At 42.4% G+C, this 22241-nt stretch overlaps 1 protein-coding gene across 1 annotated transcript in view; it reads right to left on the reverse strand.

Annotated features, from left to right (window-relative positions):
- The window catches only part of phf24 (PHD finger protein 24), a 34407-nt gene that overhangs the window by 10720 nt on the left and 1446 nt on the right, over positions 1-22241 (reverse strand). Inside the window, exons 2-6 of the mRNA XM_035435773.1 lie at positions 13770-14203; positions 8809-8994; positions 2795-2873; positions 1392-1594; positions 817-983 (exon numbers count right to left, since the gene is read on the reverse strand). Coding sequence (XP_035291664.1) covers positions 817-983; positions 1392-1594; positions 2795-2873; positions 8809-8994; positions 13770-14201 — 1067 coding nt within the window. The 5' untranslated portion in view covers positions 14202-14203. The remainder of the gene's footprint in view (positions 1-816; positions 984-1391; positions 1595-2794; positions 2874-8808; positions 8995-13769; positions 14204-22241) is intronic.

Raw genomic sequence — 22241 nt, forward strand, 5'->3', positions numbered from 1 at the left:
AATACATCAATCAACATTAATGGAAAGGTATGGACCTGGATCTTCCACTTCCACTGTATATTTTTATATTTATATCTTATCATATACAGAAAGCTTTAAGCAGACAGGGAGACAGACTTGAAGTTATAGTTCAATTTAATTCAGATTTATCTATGATTTAATTGATTTTTTTTAACATGGTTATTTTATCAATAATATTCTCCTGAGACTCAGCAGAACAAGTTAAACTATTTTTTAGACATAATTCAAGCGAACAGTGCAGTGAACATATTTTCAATTCATATTTGTTTTTATTTTTTACTGAATGGCGCTTGTAGTGTAGGCTTCAGTATAGTAGAATATATCCTTCTTGAGGTTAAGACCAAAGACTCATGTCCTCTACAGGGGACAAAAGTTAAATTCTGGGTCTTAGGAGGCTATGTACATTTTAATGTAAGTCACTCTGGTTAAGCACACCTGTTAAATGCATGTAGGTAAAGTGGTTAAGCACAGCTGTTAAATGCATGTAGGTAAAGTGGTTAAGCACGCCTGTTAAATGCATGCATGGGGGCGACATAGCTCAGGAGGTAAGACCGGTTGTCTGGCAGTCGGAGGGTTGCCAGTTCAAACCCTGCCCTGGGCGTGTCGAAGATTCCTTGAGCAAGACACCTAACCCCTAACTGCTCTGGCGAATGAGAGGCATCAATTGTAAAGCGCTTTGGATAAAAGCGCTATATAAATGCAGTCCATTTACCATTTACCATGTAGTTAAAGTGGTTAAGCGCAGCTGTTAAATGCAGGTAAGTAAAGGCAAAAGCCGCCCTGATTGCCCGTTACCTCACGTTGCATGACTGCGACTCCTTGCTGTGTTTCTGGAACCAGGACGGCTGCGCCCTGCGGACGTCCCCGCCCGTGATCAGGCCGTCTTTGTCCTGGTCCAGACCCAGGAAAACCGAGCGGGCCCGCTCCCTCTCCTTCGCAGTCAGCAGCCGCACCAGGGAGTTCTGGAGAAAGCACGGCGCAACAAGATGAGCGTTAGGCTCGATCGCAGACCGCGTGAAAAGGGACATCGCAATAACAACGGGCAGAGTCAGGACTGAGCTGTCAATCACTCCTGGAGTACAGCAGGGCACCGCTGTTCCATGGATTTTCATTAAATATCTTGCCAGATGCTTTTATCCACACCAAGGTGAAAAGACAGCATTACTATATAATATGCATTTATTCCACCAGATATTTCTTTACAGGCAGAAATCAGTTATGAATTCATGAATTTATGGCAGAAATCGTGTTAAAAAGAAGTTCATTTACAACAAAGGTAATTTAGCAGTCTGCCCTTGAGCAACTAAGCCAACAACAATAATAATAATAATAATAATAATAATAATAATAATAATAATGACATTCAGTACCTCGGTGCGGAACTTGCTGAGCACACCCAGGGACTCGTGGTACAGGAAGTCAGACCATTCGATCTGCCCCTTCTTCTCCGGGTCCAGGGCAGAGAACTGGGCCAGAACCTCTTCCTCTTGCTCGTCGGACAGGTCCTTGTCGAACAGCCGCTTGGACACGAAGTGCTTGTACTGCAGAATCTCATCCGCCACTAAACAGGACTCTGCGAGAGTGTGGGTGAGTGGTGGGTGTGGGTGTGGGTGTGGGGGTGGGGGTGGGGGGATATATCATTTCTCACCATTATTATCATTTTGCATCATTCATTACCATACACAAAGACCAGAATGACCCCACAACATATGCAGTGTATGTCCCCTCCCAAAAACTAAAGCCTTCACAAAATGTTGCAATTTTGCAGTATGGTTATGTTTAACAACAGGGTAGCAACATTTTTATGATCCTTCCTTATTGCCACCAACAGTCCACTTTCCAGTTTTGCTGTAAGTCTAGAAAATGCTTGTATTTATCACCACATGAAAATGTTTTAAGATACACATTTTCACAACTTTACAAAAAATGACATTACACAATGTTATTTTGCTAGCTGAGAAATAAGAATTTTCTTTAAAAAAACCTGACTTTCTCAATCTCTCAGAAAACTAGGAATACTTGTACCTTGTTCCAATTTACAGTATTGCATACAGTAGCATTATTTTAATGAAAAGATTATTGAAAAGATTATTGAGGAACAGTAGTTAAATGTGCTTGATGTGGTTCAGGAGTCACTGTTTGATGAGTCATGGCTGGATGAACATCAGCACTACAGGCCAGTTTGTTCTCTTGACAGTCGCAACAAAAATGTTTTTGCAGTAAAAGGCACAGGTGTCTGCAATTCTGAGCTACTTGTGTACGTCTGTATATGTGTGTGGGAGTGTGAGAGTGTGGGTGTGTGTGTGTATGTCTGTATGGGTGCGTGTTTGTGTGTGTGTGTGTGTGTGTGTGCGTGTGTATGTCTGTGTGGGTGTGTGTGTGTATGTCTGCAAGGGTGCGTGTCTGTGTGTGTGTGTGTGTAGCCTATATGTCTGCATGGGTGCATGTGTGTGTGCATGTGTGTGTGTGTGTGTGTGTGTGTGTGTGTATGTCTGTGTGGGTGTGTGTGTGTATGTCTGCAAGACTGCGTGTTTGTGTGTGTGCGTGTGTGTGTGTATGTCTGTGTGGGTGTGTGTGTGTATGTCTGCAAGGGTGCGTGTCTGTGTGTGTGTGTGTGTGTGTAGCCTATATGTCTGCATGGGTGCATGCGTGTGTGCATGTGTGTGTGTATGTGCGTGTGTGTGCGTGTGTGTGTGTGTGTAGGTGTGTGTGGGTGTGTGTGTGTGTGTATGTCTGCATGGGTGCATGTGTGTATGTGCGCAGATGCACTGACCTGGAATGATCTTGCACTGTTTGAAGGTCTCCATGAGACTGTACATCTCCTCCTCTGTGAGCAGCAAGTTGACGTTGTCCTGCGGAAGTGGGAATCAATTAAAAAGACGGCGACCTTTCCTCACCACTGAAGAGTGGGGATAGCAGGAAATGTCAGGGAAAGGTGAACACTTCGCCAGCATTTAAACTCTCGCCTCAATAACTCAGTTTCTTTTATGGCCTTAACATTAAAACTGCAATTAAATTTCATTTAAAAAAAGAAAACGGATGACAGTATTGCTTTATGCCTGTTTTTTGCACACATCATCAAAGCATGCTTTAATGGATCTTGTTCTTGTGCACATCCAAAATATTCTTAATTCTTCTTTTGGTATTTAAAATTCATTCCATATTTTAATTAACATTCTCTGCTCTGCGGAAAGATACTAAGCATTATGGCTAATACACAAAAATGACACTACAGTTTATACAATAATTATGCCCCTAGTAAGTGAAAAGGGTAGAATGCATTATATCATTGGCCAGGAGTGCGTTATTAATCTAGTGTGGAATAGCGCAGGACTTCAAAATCAGGGATCCAGGGACGACCTTTTGTTTTCAACCTCCCATCTGCAGTGTAACGGCAGCAGTCAACAACTGTGATAATTAGCGATAGCAATTATCTCAGAAACAACTCACTGACAGCTTTTAGTCTGTGAAGAGAACATGTGAAAGCAAAGCTGTACTAGTGTTTTCACATATGCGGCATATATTATTTCTATTTACTTGAGATTCTTTTTTTCTAGAACTATCTCCTTCAGATTTTATTTTTATAAAGAATATAAATATCAGCCTTTTGCCGAAAAAAGCAAACGAAACAAACTTCATTTAATCACATAATACGTAAATTAAGGTACAACAATCTGCTTCTGATGCTGAAGTTCAACCATAAAAAAAACAAAAAAAAACAAAAGAAAAACAAATGTTGGTAATCTCCAGACATGCATAATTTCTGCATTAATTCATCAAATTAATTAATCGATCAGGTTTCAACAGTTCTAGCACTGGAACAAAGGGTGATTGTGTTTCCATGGAACAATGGTTCCTAAACCTAGCCTTGGGCACCCCGAGATGGATCCAGGTATTTGATGCGTTCCACCTGAAGCATACCTGATACAACAAATCAATTAGTTGCATCAGGTGTGCTTGAGATAGAACACATCAAATACCTGGATCTGGCTGGGCGTCCCTGAGTAGAGGCTTGGGAGCCACAGCCACTGAACATGCATGAGGTCGTAGCAGCTGACAGTAAGACGGCATCATCACTATCATTATCTTCAGAATGACCCCATCTGACATAGAAGGAAATACATCATGGAGAACTTGCCCAGAGGCTTGAAGGTCACAGTCCACCTGCCAGATGTTCTAATAACACCTGGAATTTCTCACCATGAAATGTACCAGGTGTGCCAGATCTCTGCAGTGTAATGGCAGGAGCTGGAGCTGGCCCAATAAACACACACACACGCACACACACACACACACACACACACACACACACACACTAAAGTCCTAGGCAGATCTCACCAACCTATTACAAGAGCCACCATTGCTCCAGAGATCTACAGTACAGTACGCCAAACTCCGACAGCCCAATTACAGCAGCACTCAGGTGATGTCACTCGCCACCTTTGACCTCTACTCCCGTGAGACTCCATTCAGGCCCCATAAAAGAGAGCTCCGGCTGGTGAATAATAGATCAGTCCATGGCAACAGTGCGTAGCGGTGCATGCAGTGATGTCAGTGTTGTTTTGCATCTGTCCTGTCTCTCCCAATGAGACCAGTGCCCTTTGAGCAATGAGAAAGCTCCACTCAAGGACTATATTTCTCTTTATCTGACAGGAATGTAAATAAGACAAAGCACTTTTTTTTTTACAAAGCCTTGCTTTGTACCCTTTCCAGCCCCCAGTTGAGCTTATGTCACCAATGTGTCTATTCTGCCTAGCTGTGATGAATGGAGGCAATAAGTGACAAACGGAATGGTGGAAAACGCAACCATGCTAGCGGCCTGCGTTGCACAAATGCAGATGCATTGAACAACTGGTCATCACCTTAGAAACTTGAGTTAATTTCATAAATATTAAAAAAATAGTCAGAAATATATTCAAATTTGAATTTTTTAAAAATTTGAAACCCAGAGAAGAGTACTCGTCTGATGAATGTGGTGCAAAACATAATCATGCTCAAAAATGGAGAAACGTGCTAATAAATAAATAAATAAATAAATAAATAAATAAATAAATAAATAAATAAATAAATAAACAGTCCGCTTGCGGTGCGCTGTGCCTCTTCCCCAGCTTTTGCTTTAATATCTGGGGAAATGTCACACGCTACTGATCTGGAGTTTAGGAAAGAAAGTGCCAGAATTGTCGTGAAGATTTACAACAGGATCCTGGCCTCTGCCTGATCTATTCGGCGCTCGGCAAAACAATCAATTAACCACAGCCGGGAAAGATGAACGAAGCCATCGGAAATGGATTTATAACTGCTAATGTATAATGGGGCACAAAAAAAATAATGGAGTTCACTAACCTCATACTTGTATTTGATGCACTATGCTATAAAAAAAATAATAAGACAAAGACAATTTCTCAAAAAAGTAAGGCGCCTCAACGCTGGGTAATATATTTTTATGGTTTTCCTTTCAGTTGTGATGCTGAGATTGCAGACAAAAAGGAGGGAGTCTCTGTCGTTTTAAGATATTCCCTGGTATCTCAGCATGCATTCTTGCTCTTCGGTACACGAACTGTAGAATGCTGACGTTCATCAACAGGGTTGTTCTCTGCACATGCATTAGCCAACAGAAAATGGCCCTGAAAAGTCCCTCTGGAGAGAATACTTCAAATGACTTATGTAACCTATACCTCTCTGTCCTCCAGGGAACTCAGATAAAGCTGAAGTGAATGGGATTTTCGTTATTACACCGCAAATGTGTGTCAGACAAATAGTGAGGGCATGTAAGGCCACTTCTTCGCTCACAATAACAGTGCTCAACCAAAGTAAACATTTTGCCTCTTATATTTTGTAGGGTTTAGGCATAAATTCATGGTCTAAAATGTCCTCAAACCACTTCAGGTAAAATTATGAAAAATTAACATCAGCGAGGCAGGATTTACAGATAAGGTAGTCATGCTTGTCTTCATCTATACGCTGAGTGTATTTTTGAGAAATGTATTATAAAGACACGAGACACATTATGTGCTAGGACTTCTTAAATATACGTCATATGACCTTTATCTGGCTATGACATTCCCAAACATTTGTTTTCTTCTCATTAAAATCTGTCCTTCCTCTCATCCTTAAAAAAATGAAGAGTCACTCTGCTGGTTTGAACTGATACATTTTTAATTTCAGAGAGCCTGTCCCTGAATTATTCATTGATTGGCATCTTGCACTCTGCGTGCGCTATATTAGGCAACCCCCTTCTGACCAATCTCCTGAACAGTCTAAACGAATAAACAAGGAGAAGCAACAAGACCCATAGCCCTTGCCTTCAAATTAGCACGCTTAATTTGTTTCAACAAGAAGCCGCCTTGATATTAAATTCTTAAAACGACGAGCGCAAAGCTTTTCGATGCTAGTAAAAAATCTATCAATAAATGGGGTTGATTCTGTGACATTAATGTAGTGCCTTATGCCGATAACCCACATTAAATTCAAAAGTCAATCAAAACTGCGGACATGTAAAATAAAGTAAAATACAAAATTTTCACAAACACAATGGAAAAGCAGGAAGGAAAATGTGACATACTTTGACATACGATTACATGGGGGTGGAGGTTTTTGAAGGCTAATTGGATTCTAAGAAAAGGCCCTGCGGGTTTGAAGGAAAACGCTGCTCTTGATAAATCACTGTTATTGTTTCCACGCAAACCGCTGACCCGGCAGACTCAACGTGTTGTTATTCTACAGAGGACTCCTGTGGTAAAATATTCATCACTGACCTCATTTAGCATTGAAAATGAATCATATGGACGAAGCTTTCATCAGTACAATTCATAACAGATCAATCAATGCTGAAGCACAGTTCTAGACCTTTGATAAATGACTTCTAATAAATAGCTTTAAAAATATCAAGCACCTAACAAAAGAGGTAGAAATTAAACCAGTAATTTAACAATTAATAATTCATTCAAGTAAATAAAGAAATCAAGAAATAGACTGCATATTATGTATGGATAAAGGACTGCATACATAATGCAACTTACCAAAGTAAATACGACATAAAGTTTCAGGGCTCAGTTTGCTGTTAAGAAATCTTCTATGAACCATACTCCATAAACCACATACTTGAGAACAGGGGCCCCAAAAATCAGATCTGTATTGTAGATGTACCACAAGGGCCCCAAGCCTTATCCAAATGCACAATATCCCGTCTACACTGAAAAGGCTTGTCTGAAACAAGACCAGGTTAAAATCTAGTATAAGGCTGGATTTAACACACGTGATCCGGCCGACCAATGGTGTAACTTCATAACTCGGCCGACCAATGGTGTAACTTCATCACTCAGTCACAGCCATTCGCATTTGTAGGGCTGGCCCCGCTGTTGCGGTCCAGCCAAAAACATCTCCGAATGGAGAGAAGCTCTTTGAATCTGAAGAAGCACGCCAAACCCCTGCACAGAGGCTATTCTGTAGCATGCCCTTGTCTAACTCTCAAAATAGTACTTTACGTTCCCCTAAGATCTGGACAGAGCTCCAGCCTCAGTACTGAGAAACCCAACCCACATGGAAGCTTCCTTCTGTCCTCTCTCCCTGGTGTACTCTGTAATGTAAACTTAGTGTGCGTTTGATGGTTATGTAAATGTGATCCATACTCTATGTTAATACACGCAATAAAGCACACTGAGTGTCCTGTCCTTTGTGCTAATTACATTTCGTATAGATCTACATGTGCTGGGCCAATTCCCGAAGGATGCAGAACAAATCTCTGTTCTGTTAAGCCAACTGCACGTGTGTTTTTCATGCAACACGTATTCCATTTCTTGATAAATCCAATGCATGCCACGTCTGACAGCCGTGGTCTAAGCACAAGAAGCCAGATATGGATTGGATTTGCCTTCGCGGAATTTCAATCATACTTGCTGGTAGTCTGCGTCGGATTCACCTAGAATTGGATCTGAAGGCAAACGCTCTTTCGGTACCTTTCCCTACCACCAGCATTTTACTTGCAAAAAACATCCCATAATAAGTGTGTGGGAGTCAGGAGCCCTGTTGCAGAAATGATCTGCAGGTTGAATTGAACTCTGGTATTCAGGAGCTGGGAGTAGGTGCACAGACTGTGATAGAGGTGAGTGATTGTGGGGCGTGGCTGAGGTGGACTCACAGTGGGACAGAGGTGAGTGATTTTTGGGTGTGGCTCAGGTGAACTCATGCAGTGGGACAGAGGTGAGTGATTTTGGGGTGTGGCTCAGGTGAACTCACGCAGTGGGACAGAGGTGAGTGATTTTGGGGCGTGGCTCAGTCAGCCTCACGCAGTGGGACAGAGGTGAGTAATTTTTGGGCGTGGCTCAGGTGAACTCATGCACGGGACAAAGGTGAGTGATTTTGGGGTGTGGCTCAGGTGAACTCATGCAGTGGGACAGAGGTGAGTAATTTTTGGGCGTGGCACAGGTGAACTCATGCAGTGGGACAGAGGTGAGTGATTTTGGGGGCGTGGCACAGGTGAACTCACACGGTGAGACAGAGGTGAGTGATTTTGGGGGCGTGGCACAGGTGAACTCACGCAGTGGGACAGAGGTGAGTGATTTTGGGGGCGTGGCACAGGTGAACTCACGCAGTGGGACAGAGGTGAGTGATTTTGGGGGCGTGGCACAGGTGAACTCACGCAGTGGGACAGAGGTGAGTGATTTTGGGGGCGTGGCTCAGGTGAACTCACAGTGGGACAGAGGTGAGTGATTTTGGGGCATGGCTCAGGTGAACTCACACGGTGGGACAGAGGTCAGTGAGTTTGGGGCGTGGCTCTGTCAGACTCACGCAGTAGTAACAGCTCCACCCGGTGGCGGAGCGGGCGGCGTCCCTCATCTCCTGCACGGTGTCGGTGCCCACGTAGCCCATCTCCCGCAGGCAGCCGTCGTGGAAGACCCGGGTGCAGATCCGGCAGGGGAACAGGTCGTCCGCCGTCCACACCTCGCAGATCTCGCACATCTCGTCGTTCACCGGCTGCAGGGAGAACGCCCCTAAGGTTACCGTGCAGTTGTGGGAGGGGCATCGCACGCATCATACGCATAACCGTGGAATTGTGGGCGGAGCAACACACAGGTAACATAGGCAACCGCAGAGTGGTTGAAGTAGCATTGAATACATCACAGATGTAACTATAGCTCTTAGCTGCAATAAGTCCGTCTCACCAACCTCACGCTGTTATATAACAATGGCATATAATAATGAAGGAGTTTACTAATTGCCCCACTTTAAACCAGCGCAACAATAGTGCTGTCACTTTAGTAACAAGTGTGTAAGGCCGCTTTGTTTCGTGTAATTTGTAAGTGTAATTTCAGAACTTTCTCCCTTTGAAGTGACAATGCGGTAGCTGTGAAACCGTGTGTTACATTGTCACATTTTATTTACACTATTGTTGCACCGTTATATCATCAGCCTAATTGGATGCGTAACCTATTTACCCTTCATAGCATAGGATGAAGAGGAAGGCATATAGCATCTTCCCTGCCCAGATACAAATGGAATATATTGCAATATATACTGAAATGAAATGCATTATCAAGGTCACTCTGGATAACAATAATGTAAATTTAAATCTTCAGAAATGTAAATCTATTAGGCAACTATGAAATATATTGCCAGTTTCAGAAATAGAAATACATACATAAAAATACATCATTGTGAAATATTTCTCATTAAATACATCCATACGTTTCCAGTATACTGTGGTATATTTCCTTTTCGTAAAGGTGGGTCAGATCACAGCAGCAGTGCAGCGTGACAGCGCCTTTAATATCCCAGACGCTCCAGTTCACTGCCACAGCCAAAGTGTCCCGAGGCTGTCTTTGGCCTCGATCCAGCACATCTCCGGATTGAGTATAGAATGTCAGCGTTGCTACGGACGTCACAGGTGAGACTGTTCGGGGGACGTGGGCTGACTCCAAACTGCTGTACTTACAGACGGCGGGCAGGATGTGTTGCTATGGATGTGGAAGTCGTGGAAATATAGTGTATAAAAAATGGGGGGGGGGAGGGTGGTGAGGTAGCACCATCAGCCTCGCTGGCGGTTGCCAGATTTATCACCCGTGACGCTATGCTGTCCAATGGCTGATTAAACTCGACAGCCCCTTCAATTGGCATTACGCAAGCTCAATTAGACAACTCTAATGGAAAGAGGCTACCTGCATATCCCGTGCACTTAGTTCGCATTTAACACTGCTAACGCCAAATAAATAGAAGTTCCATAATCCTTTGAATCAAACATAACAGACCCATAATCCTTTGCCTTAAATATAACCCCCCCCCCCCCCCCCCCCCCCCCCCCCATGCACTCAAACCCTGCCCCCTTATGCTAGTGACACACAATGCACAATGCCTCACAATGCACACAGACGTACGCGCAGATATACAGACAGTATTGGTATGGAGATATACCCCATAGTCAAAGCAATATTATAATAAATTGATACATTTTGTGTGGCAATTAATACAATGTTGTTGTGTTGTTCTTGGATTCAAATGTGTTTTGATATAACTCAGATCATAGTAATTTCCTACAAACAAAAAAAATATGTAATATCTCACAATCTCTACAATGCATAGAACAGTATGATTCAGTATGATGTTTGTAGGGTTGTAAGTATGATATGATATGATATGATATGATATGATATGAAGGATACTTCACTTCAATGCATACTTTACACGTCACTAGTGGGTCTACTGATATGCCTCCAATACACACTAATACAGTGCTGAATTGCCATTGCCATTATTTCAATACAACAATTATCATAAAGAAAACCATGTTACTCATGCTCCGCTGCAGCACTAAAAATCCATTAAAGCAATCGAGAAAAATGCATTACTAATAAGTTAATGGAATGCGTAGCTAGCCAGCTGTCAGTGATGGCAACAAACTGTGAGACTACGTTGACCTAAAGTCAAACTCAATTTTAATTCTCAGTAATGAGTGTGACATTACTTTTGAGTAGTCTGTCCAAGGACCAGACAGGCTTGCTAGAAGGCCAGTTTTTGATCAGAATGTCTTTCAATTATTTGCACTTGTCCCAATTTGTGGTCCTGACCAATATATCGTCCGGTCTGAAAAAAGGTACCGTTAGTTTGTAGAGAATTTGAGTCTGTATTAGTCATCCACTCCAGTAGGTTCTCCCCCGATCCACCCCCTCCCCCGGTCCGTCATCAGTCCCAATTGGTTTTTGACAGCTTCCCGCCTTGTTCGTAATTAAGCCGTCTGGTTTTGACAAATTCTTAATCTGGCAACCCTAGGACCAGGGTTGGAGACCGCTATCGTAGCATTAGTAAGAAATACATTCATTCAACAAAATACCTATCTGACACATATTCTACTAATTGCACCGTTTTGTTTGTCAAACAGAAGAATGTCACCATTATCCAGTCCTGTACCCTTGCGTGGACACCGCCCAATGAGTGAGAAGACCAATGATGTCATACTGAAGGCACTATAATGAGGATTTAATGTCCCTGTAGCAGAACAAACAAGAGCTTCAGTTAGGCAATGAGGAAATATTGATGTCTGATCCCTCGGTGAGGATGGGCAGACATTAATGTGTGCAAGAAAAGGAGTAACACCTCGGTAGTGCAACTGTAAGAGGAAAAGGGCTGTGTGTGTGTGTGTGTTTGTGCGTGTGTGTGTGTGTGTGTGTGTGTGTGTGTGTGCGTGTGTGTTTGTGTGCGTGTGTGTGTGTGTGTCTGTGTTCGTGTGTGCGTGTGTTTGTGTGTGTGCGCGCATGTGTGTGCACCTTTCAAATCCTTTCATATACTCAAGCTACAGTATGCTTTACCAGATGGAACTCCAGAAGTGCGAACCCCATCCGTCTGACACCCCTAATAGTTTCAAAAAATGAAACAGCACTTGAAATTCAAAAAGTATCCCTGGTCTGATGTTAAAGTGCCTATGAGGGTTCATGTCACACTGTTTCTATATCTGTATGACCCTTTTAGTACACTTCCATTTAAGTGGGACACTTGAAGCAAAGTGTGACACTTGAAATGATGGAAGACAGGAATGTTGGCATATTACATTAACAGTTGAAGTATTACATTATTAATCAGAAAAAGGTGTAACTCCCAGTTAAAGCAATAACCACCGGTTAATGTAAAAAGTTATTACATTAACCGGCATTAAAAAGTTAATAATAACTTATTAATGTAATAAATAATTACATTAACTGCCAAACATTGTTATGTTAACCATTTAAGATTGTTATTACATTGACTGGCACTTATTACATTAATCAGCAGTTATTACAGTACATTAAAGAGGACATAGTAATTCAATCAACCCTTCTTATTACATTATCCATTGCTACACGCTACACACCCTAAATAAATGCACGTCATAAATGCAGCTTTGTGTATGCACACACGTGTGTGTGTGTGTGTGTTTGTGTGCATGTGTGTGTGCATATGTGTGCGCACATGTGCCAGCGTATATGTCTGCGTATGCATTTACTTTGCATGGATGTTTTCAGATAGTATTGCTGTTTCTTCTCACAGTGACACTTAAAAAAAACAACTAATCCATCAGAGGAGAAAAGGTCATTTGCCGGGACTGTCTCCTCATGTCACCACAGCACTGCCTCTCCCAGGGACCGGAGGAGAGGTGAGAACAGCAGTGCTGTCGATAGCATCTCCCCCCGCGTCTCAACCGAGGGACGGGGAGGAAGCCATCCGGCGGCAGCCTGAAATATTTCCGCCATTTCCCGCCGAAGAAAAACACGTCGTTTCATATGGATCGCGCCTCGATAAGTCTGAAAATAGACCGGCTTTGTTCCATTTTAGCTCCTTTTCTTGGACCGATACATTTTTCACATCAAAACTCTGATTGCAAACTCAACCCATCTCCCCCTGGGACAAAACCTGTCAAAACCTCTCTCAGCATATCCAAGGCAAATCCTGCCAGGACTCTGTATAAGCTCAACGGCAATGCTTCACCGTACTAGAACACTGTGTCCCGCCACACGGGAGTTATGACAGCAAGCGCCATGACAAGAATCCTTGGACAGCCTCTCTCCTGCCTGGGGGGGGGGGGGGCTAAAATCAAAACGAAAACGACAATGAAGATTTTAAAAATTCTTCCCTGCCGCCACTGTGTCCCTGAACTGCCCCTGTTCTTTCGTTCAGCCTCTAGGCTTTTCAATATCTCCGTTCCCTGCAGCCTGGCCTCGCTCCTAGACCCATATCAACCGGAATAAACTTTGAGTACAAATGCCGGTCCCTGCGTGACACCGGCTGAATACAAATGAACAGTGACAGGCTGGTGTGACGCCCATCGCACTGCTACTGTCAGACATCAACCTATCGACATGAAGGATTAGGCCCGATTGCCTTCTTCAGTTTCCAATATGTTCTCTGAGATTTTCTAATTTACCCTATTCTCACACACATACACACACACATGCAAACACATAAATACATGCACATGCAAACACGCAGGCACGCACACAGACACACACACACACACACACACACACACACACACACATTTGCACACACACACATGTTATTCACTAAATGTATGTGGAATTTAACTTCAGATTCCAATAGGCCTGTGAAAGTCAGCTTTGACACAAGGCTGTCCCTTTTGGAGTTTTACGTACTGCAGTATTTTCAACCTTGTCTCATGCCCTCTGCATTGATAGGTGGATAATTTACCACAGTGACACCAAGGAATGAGAACAGGTCGCTCCTGTACATTTCAGCTCAACTGCATCGCATCAAACGCAACCCACCTGCTCTCTCTGCCCCAGCTCGATATCTAAGGGCTGGTCGTCGTTGATGTCCCTCTTGGGCCGGACGAACGCTGGAGGGGTGAGCTGATTGGCACGGTCCAGGTCCTCGGGCTCCACCCCCTTCCCGTCCCTCAGGCGGGACCAGGCCTCCTGGTTGATCCTACAGTCCTCCCTCTGTTGGGCTGATGCATGCTGGGAAGTGGAGGCGCACGCTTTGCCATCGTCCTCATTCTGCGTCTCCCCTTTCTCCTCCTCCTTGGGCGGTCCTTCAGCTCCCTCTGTCTCAGCGGGCGTGTCCTCTGCCTCCACGGGCTCCTCGGGGGGGTCGGTCGGGGACGGGCAGTCCTTCAGCCCCTCCTTGAAGGCGGAGACCACCACGCTGCACTTCTGCACCTTTTCCACCTGCTGCTTCCTGGACATCAGCACCCCCATGTCTGCAGAGAGAGGAGCTGTGCTTACACTCAACAGGAACACGACCAGTGATTTCACTTTACAATAGCAACTTTATAAATGCTGCAGGGCCCACCGATTCACTCACAAAAACTAGTTAAAGTAAAAAAAATATATTTCAGATTCAGGCTGTATCCATATGTTATGGGAGAAATATTCCCATATCTAATAAGTAGAAACATTTACGATTCACAAATTAACACAATCCAGGAGAATGTTGCTTTCTAGATCCTATTCGAGTTTGTTGAACAGATTTGTGCTGTTAACCTGAGCATGGGTACTTTTCTTTAAGCACGCAAACACACTCGCTCCGCCAAGGAAGGACCGCGCAAGCTTTCTGAGCAAATTTGGATCACAGCTGACTGACCCGCACCTGCAAAGCAGAACAGGGGAAGAGGGAACCGCCATGAATCGCCATCTCCCATTGGACTGCGGTAAGCTGGCGCACAGCAGCGAGCCGTCCAGAGTTCTGAAAGCCTACATATTGCAGACGAAGGCTAAACAGTCAGAGTCCATTGCAGCCAATGTATAGTATGGCTAATGCCATCATGTGAGACCTGGGGATATACCTCGACACCACCCTACCGAAAAAGGGATTTTATAGACAGAGGTGACACATAAGACACTTTAATTAAAAAAAAAAAAACTTTAACCACCCCCTCCCCCACGTTTATTATTATTACATTCATTTCATGTGGTCATTAACTGGTACAATTTGCTGCCGATGGAAGCAGGTGCACACACGCACACACACACACACACACACACACATACTCACATTTAAATTCAAATGTACACTCCCACACATCAAAGACTTTTTTCTCAGAATTTGTTTTTCAATCGCTGCCATTTCCGACTTTTCCGTATCCACAGTGCCCTTAAGTGCCTGAAACCCAGTGTGTGCAGACACCCTGCAGTCTTCATCACACTTCTAAAAAACATGCCGTTCTCTGAGACTGGCGACATCCAATTAAACTGCAAGTGTGCAAATGTTGAGCGAGCAGTCAAACTGCATGACTCCTACAGAACATCCGTACCCTATACAGTTAAGACATGTCCATACGCACACATGCACGCACAGCTACACACACACACATGTATGCACACACATACACACAAACATATACAGTACACCCACCCACACATATATACAACACACACACATAGGTACACTCAGTGCACACAGAGAAACATATAAATCCAGACACACAATTGTGCACATAGACACACATGCAAAGAAATACACACGCACATGCACACACACACATGCATACAGATGCGCGAATGCACTCAGAGATGCAATCGAAAGCACTCCCACACAATTACCCACACACCCACAAACACACAAGATAAGCAGCTACATTTAAACGAACATAAACGTTAGAACCATTAAATACACATGTGTGCATGTAATCAGCGGAGCGAGGGCTAGTGCATGTGACAGATGCTGTGAGTTTGGTTTTGCAGGCTAGTGAGGAGACCGCAGGATGGATGGTTTATGAAAACTGCGTGCGAGAATTAGCAGGGCTCTCTCATTCCTTTCTTCAGCAGACACACAGAGGAGGATGTAAATGTTATCTCCCTCTCCAGCTCCTGCTTCCTCTCCATAGCTCTGAATGGATGAAGCATGTGTGTGTGTGCGTGTGTGCGTTTGTGTGTATGTGTGTTTGTGTATGTGCATGCCTGTGTGTGTGCATGTGCGTGCGCGTGTGTGTGTGCGTGCATGCCTGTGTGTGTGTGTATATGTGTTTCTGTGTGCACAAATTTGTTTGTGTGCATGTGTGCGTGTTTGTTAGCGTGTGAGCATGTCTGTGTGTATGTGTGTGTGTGTGTGTGTTTTTGTGTAAAAAATGCATGTCTGTTCCACAGCAGTTAGAATCTTGTTGAAGTTAAGCAGTATCTGAAGTATTCACCCTTACTCTCTCTGTGTGGGTCAGCTCCCTCAGATCAGACTCAACACAGTGGAATACAGCACACAGTCAGGGTAAGCAGAGATCTAAAAATCTTCCTTCAATGCCCTCATTATCCAAATGTTCTACATAGCAGATCTTTAAGTGCTGTCAGCTTGGCCTGCGAATTCTCGCACTGAAAAGAGCTACGAGACGCACGTTCCCTCCCTCCCTCACCCCACCTCATCATAGCAGCAATTTTCCCCGGGGGAAGGGATATGCCGTCGCACCAGACTCTGCTTAATTACAGCACAGAACAGGAATAGCTATGTGCTACAAGTTTGGGGACGGGGAGGAAAAATGATCAAGTTATTCTCCTGTCAATTAAAAATGGCAGAACATTTGCAGAAATGCAAGTCACAGTTCTAATTGATTTTGATCACAGTAAAGGATTTAAATCTCTCCTAACCAAGAGCACAATGGCGTATTTCTTCAAAGGTATTTTCTAGACGGTTTTCCAGGCTGAGGCAGGCTATTTTTACGGACCACTTAAAAAACGGCTTATAAAAATGTGACAAATAAAAATGTATCTTTTTGTTTGCGGCTAATCCAAAATAGATTTTCTCTAATGTTTGCTTGGAAATATGAGCTTAAAAATTGAAGGCACTTAAAAATGATAGACAAACAAGGAGCATTAAAAAGCATGTGGTTATTGTCTGCTTAATGGGAGGTGTCACTCTTTACAGCAAAATAATTGTCATTTCAGACAGGAGAGAAAGGCTACAAGAGCCAGCATTAGGATCCATTTCATCAGGAGCATTGCTTTTACATTGTAGATCCCTGATTCTGAGGTTAAACAGGTCGAACCTTTAAAAGCACATTGCTTCTGCATTCTGGAAACAACAACAACAACAGCAGGAGCAGCAGAAGCAAAAGCAGCGACAACAACAACAACAACAATAATAATAATAATCATAATAATAATTGTTATTATTGTTATTATTATTATTATTATTATTAATAAATGTAGAATACTGAAAGTAAATAGTGCAAATGTAGCTGAAATATTGGAATAATCCCCAGGTTTTTCTTCCCTAACAGCATTTTGTATAAATATTCTGATAATCATAATAATAACACCTCTGTAGGCCAAATGGATAAAATCAGAAGGAAAATGGTCTCTTGGAGATGAAATACAGTGGAGGGTACATTATGGGTACTGAAAATAATTTGATACAGCATAAGATATGGAAGCATCATTCTGTTCCAAGGGCAATGGACACACATTACTGCTCCCTCGCATTAATCGGAAAACAAAGATGACTGATTCATGATTTTTTAAAAGCAAAGTTGTGAAATTGAAGTGAAGGACTTGTTTCAAAATGCCCAAGCGGCTAAATTCAACTTGACACTAATGGGTCAGCTGTTCAAATACAGAGTGGGGACCTGTGACACTCAGAGGTTTTCTGGCAAGCAATTTCAAAGTTTAAATAATGATCTGATTGTCAATTACATATTTGTATACAAGGGAGGGGCTTTTAGTGTGTGTTAAACTAAGTGTGTGTGTGCATGTGTGCGTGTATGTGTGTGTTTGTGAGGACATACTCATGCGTGGGTGTGTACATTGTGCAGATATGTTATTCAGCCCTTTTTATGACACACATATAATGACTGGCTATTTTACATGTCCAGACAAGGACTCATACACTGCAAAATACACACAATACAATACATAAGTTATCTTTTCCCACAGCTCTGAGAATCATTTTTAAAGTTCTGCTCTAACAAACTGGAAAGCAGATCAAGACACAAAGACAGCCACACTCTGTCATGAAGGACAAAGAGAATGTTTACAACATCCTACAGCCTCTTGGGTCCTTATTTTTTAATGAGGTGAAACAGACATGCTGGTCCAGGCATCCTGTGATGCTATTGTGGTTCATGTTTGAATTATCGTACCTCAAGACCCTATCTTATAAAGGTGTATCGTATAGGGATTGACACTTCCAGCAATAACTGTGTCACTGTGGCACCAGGCCCTGAAAGGTTAAGCAATTATAACTAGCCTATACCAATACCACCTGAGTCCCTAACTAGAGTAACACAGTTGTTTCTTCTGGAAGTCAGGGTTTGCTGACCTCTGAAACTCTCAGGAGTGGAGCTGGTTTCTCTAGCCTTGTACCCACCTCCTGAAACAAACAAGATGTCTGCCCAACAGCTATGCCTGGCTACAGAGAAAATTGGTGCAAATTGGCTTTTCTGGGTGTGACAAAAGCGCAGGCTTTCCGGATTGTTCCACTGCCTTTCTGTGCGCTTCTGGTGTCGATAAACGTTAAAAATGTCAGTGGAGCTGCAATCCCCCTCATGAGCGAGCAGTTTCCTATTTATCAGTCTCATTTAGAAAGACGAACCAGCTGGGACTCCTGCCATGTGAGGGGATGAGACTTTGGTTATTGACTAGCAGGTGCATCCCATTACAAATGATTTTTTTTACACTGCTCTCCATGGTGATTGTGATTATGTTCTTGCACTGTTGTAATAACTGTATTTGTGTGCAGTGCGTGTGCGTGAGTTTGTGTGTGCGCATGCACATGCACTGTTTTTTCATTATTATTATTATCTTTTTGTCCATTTGTGTTTGCATTGCTACATCTATAGCATCCACCATCAAAACGCACTCACAGACAAACTCCTTACTGTCTGCTAAACTTCAATGCAGGGTTTACTTTTCTATGTGCAGTTTAATTACTCAACTGCACCACCAGAGTCAACTGGTATGTAATCATACAGACTGTAGCTGAAACACTGTTGGATGCTAACTCCAAAGTGTCTTTGGTGTTTGCTTGAGTTATTTGGAATTCCCACTCTGCTTTCCATCCAGAAAATTGAAAGCAATTAACCTCTTCACGCAAATACCAAATCAAGCCAATCCTCATCCATTTAGGGGCTGTTCAATTTAAGGCTTCATAACTCCAGATGTGAGCATCACAGAGACTTTAGAAAATTACACAAATGAAGGAAAACACTTTCAGCATTTGCCATACTAACTTAGGTTAGCTTATATTTGTAATTTAGGTAGAAAAAAAAAGTGCCAGAAATGCAATCATCTTGGCGAAAATGTAAAAACAAAGTTGTTTGAAATGAAATACTGAAAGGTCACATGCTACATATAATATGTGTGTGTGTATGTGTGTGCAGGTACCAGGTAAATTTATACATGTCCTGGATCATAAACTTCTTGACCACAATTATGCTAAATTTAAGGGTGATATGCAGAACTACTATAGATCAATGAAGAAAAATGTAAATTGTGCATTGCTGTAAATCATAACATAATTATATATTTAACTACAAATCAAATGTTTTGACTCATGAAACCTGATTTGCATCATTTTCAAGTGGGAATTACTATTTGTCAGCCATAAAACATATAAATTTGCCCATTATTATGGTTTAAGATGAAATATTGATACCACATTGAAAAATAATGCAATAACTCACTATGGTACACATACCTATATATGTAGTCATTCACTCTTATACATTACTCTGTACTCGACAGTATGTAATATTTTATTGCATGGGGATAGGATAGCATTTTACAAATGGAACTATTTATGATCACTCCAAGGGAAATTTTAGCAAATTTGAATGAGTATTTTCTATAGCTCGTGGAGATGCTAACACCCCACATTATGTACAATGAAATTGCATAATGTAATGTTCCACCGTCAGAAAAAAACATTGGCAATGTCCTGGCTTCATGGTAAAGCAAATGTCAAACATAACATTACTGAGCCACGTATGAACACTTACACTATAAGATGTGATATGTACACATCAGAGAATAGTACAAACCTCTTGAAAGATAGTCAATTTCATTGAGTGGTATGAATTCTAACAAAGCAGGCCACTGAGCCGCTATGCTAACACTTACACTAAAACAATGCCCCTATATTAATACCCTTTTAGCCCCCAATACAAATATGCTAAGAATTATTATCAAAGGCTAAGAGTTGCCTCTTATGACCAATGCAAATATAAATAAACATTTTGATAAATACCAATAAATATGACACAACATAATTGAAATGTTGCATGCAGTAATAAGTACATCTTTGCTTTGTTTTTATGTATCTTGCAAGACTTTATGTTTACTCCTCTTCTGACCTGCTCCCAAAATCCATGTCAGCAAAGTGAGATTTTGCTGTACCCATGCTATTGAGTTGGCAAAATCTTTCAAAAACAATTACGCCTCAATTCAAGCTGTTGCGTGGGGATCTCAATCGTTTGTCACAAATGTCAAATGAGACATGCCATACAACACTGGAAAACTTGTACTGTCCTCGACTGGCTAAATGAGTTATCAATCAAACCAGAATGAACTGCAAAGAGTTATAATGGCCTTGAAAGCAAGTGGGGTTTTGCACATGGCCGATGTAAATGCCTACCCCTGCTTTTTATTTGAATATTTATTTTTCAAATAGATTATCCAAGACAATAAAGGACCACTGAATCTTGAAAGAGAGATCTTTATGTGTAAAACCAAAGGCAGGATTGTGTATTTATTCCATACTCCATCACAGATATTGATAGTAAAATTATGTGGTATAATTACACAAGAATTTCTTAACTCTTGTTTATTTTGTTTTTCAGTGAGCAGCACCTTTCACCACTGTATTGGTATACCTTAGGGCTATTGCTGGTTTTATCTTGTTCTATGACGGAATACAATTTTTTTGTGGTGAAAGAATATTTTTATGAACTCCCAAACAGATAAACACTGTTGTCCAGTGTGTCATGCTTGGGGGGTATAGCTACAGATGAGACTGCAGGGAGGGGGTGCTTACACAACAATGGTGGAACTTAGAAACACCGTCTTTAGCATAGTTACTGTATATTGTCTACTAATTGTTTGATTGCAGGAGCGCTAAATGCCTGAGTTAAGCAATCTGAGGACACTAGCAGCCTGGCCACTAGGGGGCTTTCGTGAATAAACTGCACTAAACAGAGACCTAAGAGCTGCTTGGCATATTCTGGATCCAGTCCAAAGACCTGCTTGTTAAAATAGCACAGCTAATTACCTAATGAATCACACATGGAAAAACCAATAAATCAAATAGGTTATCCTGGAAATATAGCTTGGAGTAATTAGGCTACTAACATCAATTATGTAGAAGTATCAATTTTACTTCAAATAAAGAAAAATATTTTAAAACAGTATTCTCTCTCTTTCTCTCGCTTTCACTTACACACACACACACACACACATACATACAACAAAGCATTCACACCACACAATAACTTTGTGTGTGTGTGTGTGTGTGTGTGTGTGTGCCCGTGCCCGTGCCTGCGTGTCTTTTAAATTTTGCATTCAAATATCATGTGAGGACAGACTGTGAGGTGTCTTCCTTTTACCCGCCAGTGTAAGCAAGCAAACAGAGAATTAGCAATAGAGCGCATAATTATGAGAGATGCTGCAGGGCATGACAAATGAACTTAAATACATTGCGCGGAAGGAGACTCATTTAAGTACCCTGGGCGTGCCAACCGCGCGCTGTAGCACTTGCCAGCCAATGAGGTGTGAGGAACACGCAATCGGCGCTCTTTGTGGGAGCTAGCGGAAAAGCATTGCCTGCGCGTGGTCCTGAACAGCGACCGCTGGCGGACTTTATCCAGAGGGGGCAGGGAGTAGAGTGGGGTTTTACAAATTGAGCGCGTCCCAAGAACGTCCTTAACAAAGCAACTTCAGTATTTCGAGCATACATGGGACCAAGTGAAAGCCGTGGTGAATGACTGATCATACAAGACCAACAAATAAATAGTTGCAACTGGGAAACCATGATAACGCATAACCTGCTGGGCTGAAAACCTGGTGCCATTATCACTCTTGTGGGAAGATATAATCTGAGCAAATGTTTTCTGCTGCGTTGTTTATGGCTTCATCTTCGCCGCTTTGCCTCCACGGGGGAGATTTAACAAGACTGCCAGTGCACGGGTAGATTATTAAATAAGGCTTCGACACTGCAAGCAGAACTGTCGTTTCCAAAGACATGTGCTTTGAGGAAGAAACGGCCGGGGACGGACATGCGACATATCCATAATTCACCAAGGTCAGAATTCGAATTATCAA

Source organism: Anguilla anguilla, chromosome 10 (assembly GCF_013347855.1).
Source record: "Anguilla anguilla isolate fAngAng1 chromosome 10, fAngAng1.pri, whole genome shotgun sequence".
Lineage (NCBI taxonomy): Eukaryota > Metazoa > Chordata > Actinopteri > Anguilliformes > Anguillidae > Anguilla > Anguilla anguilla.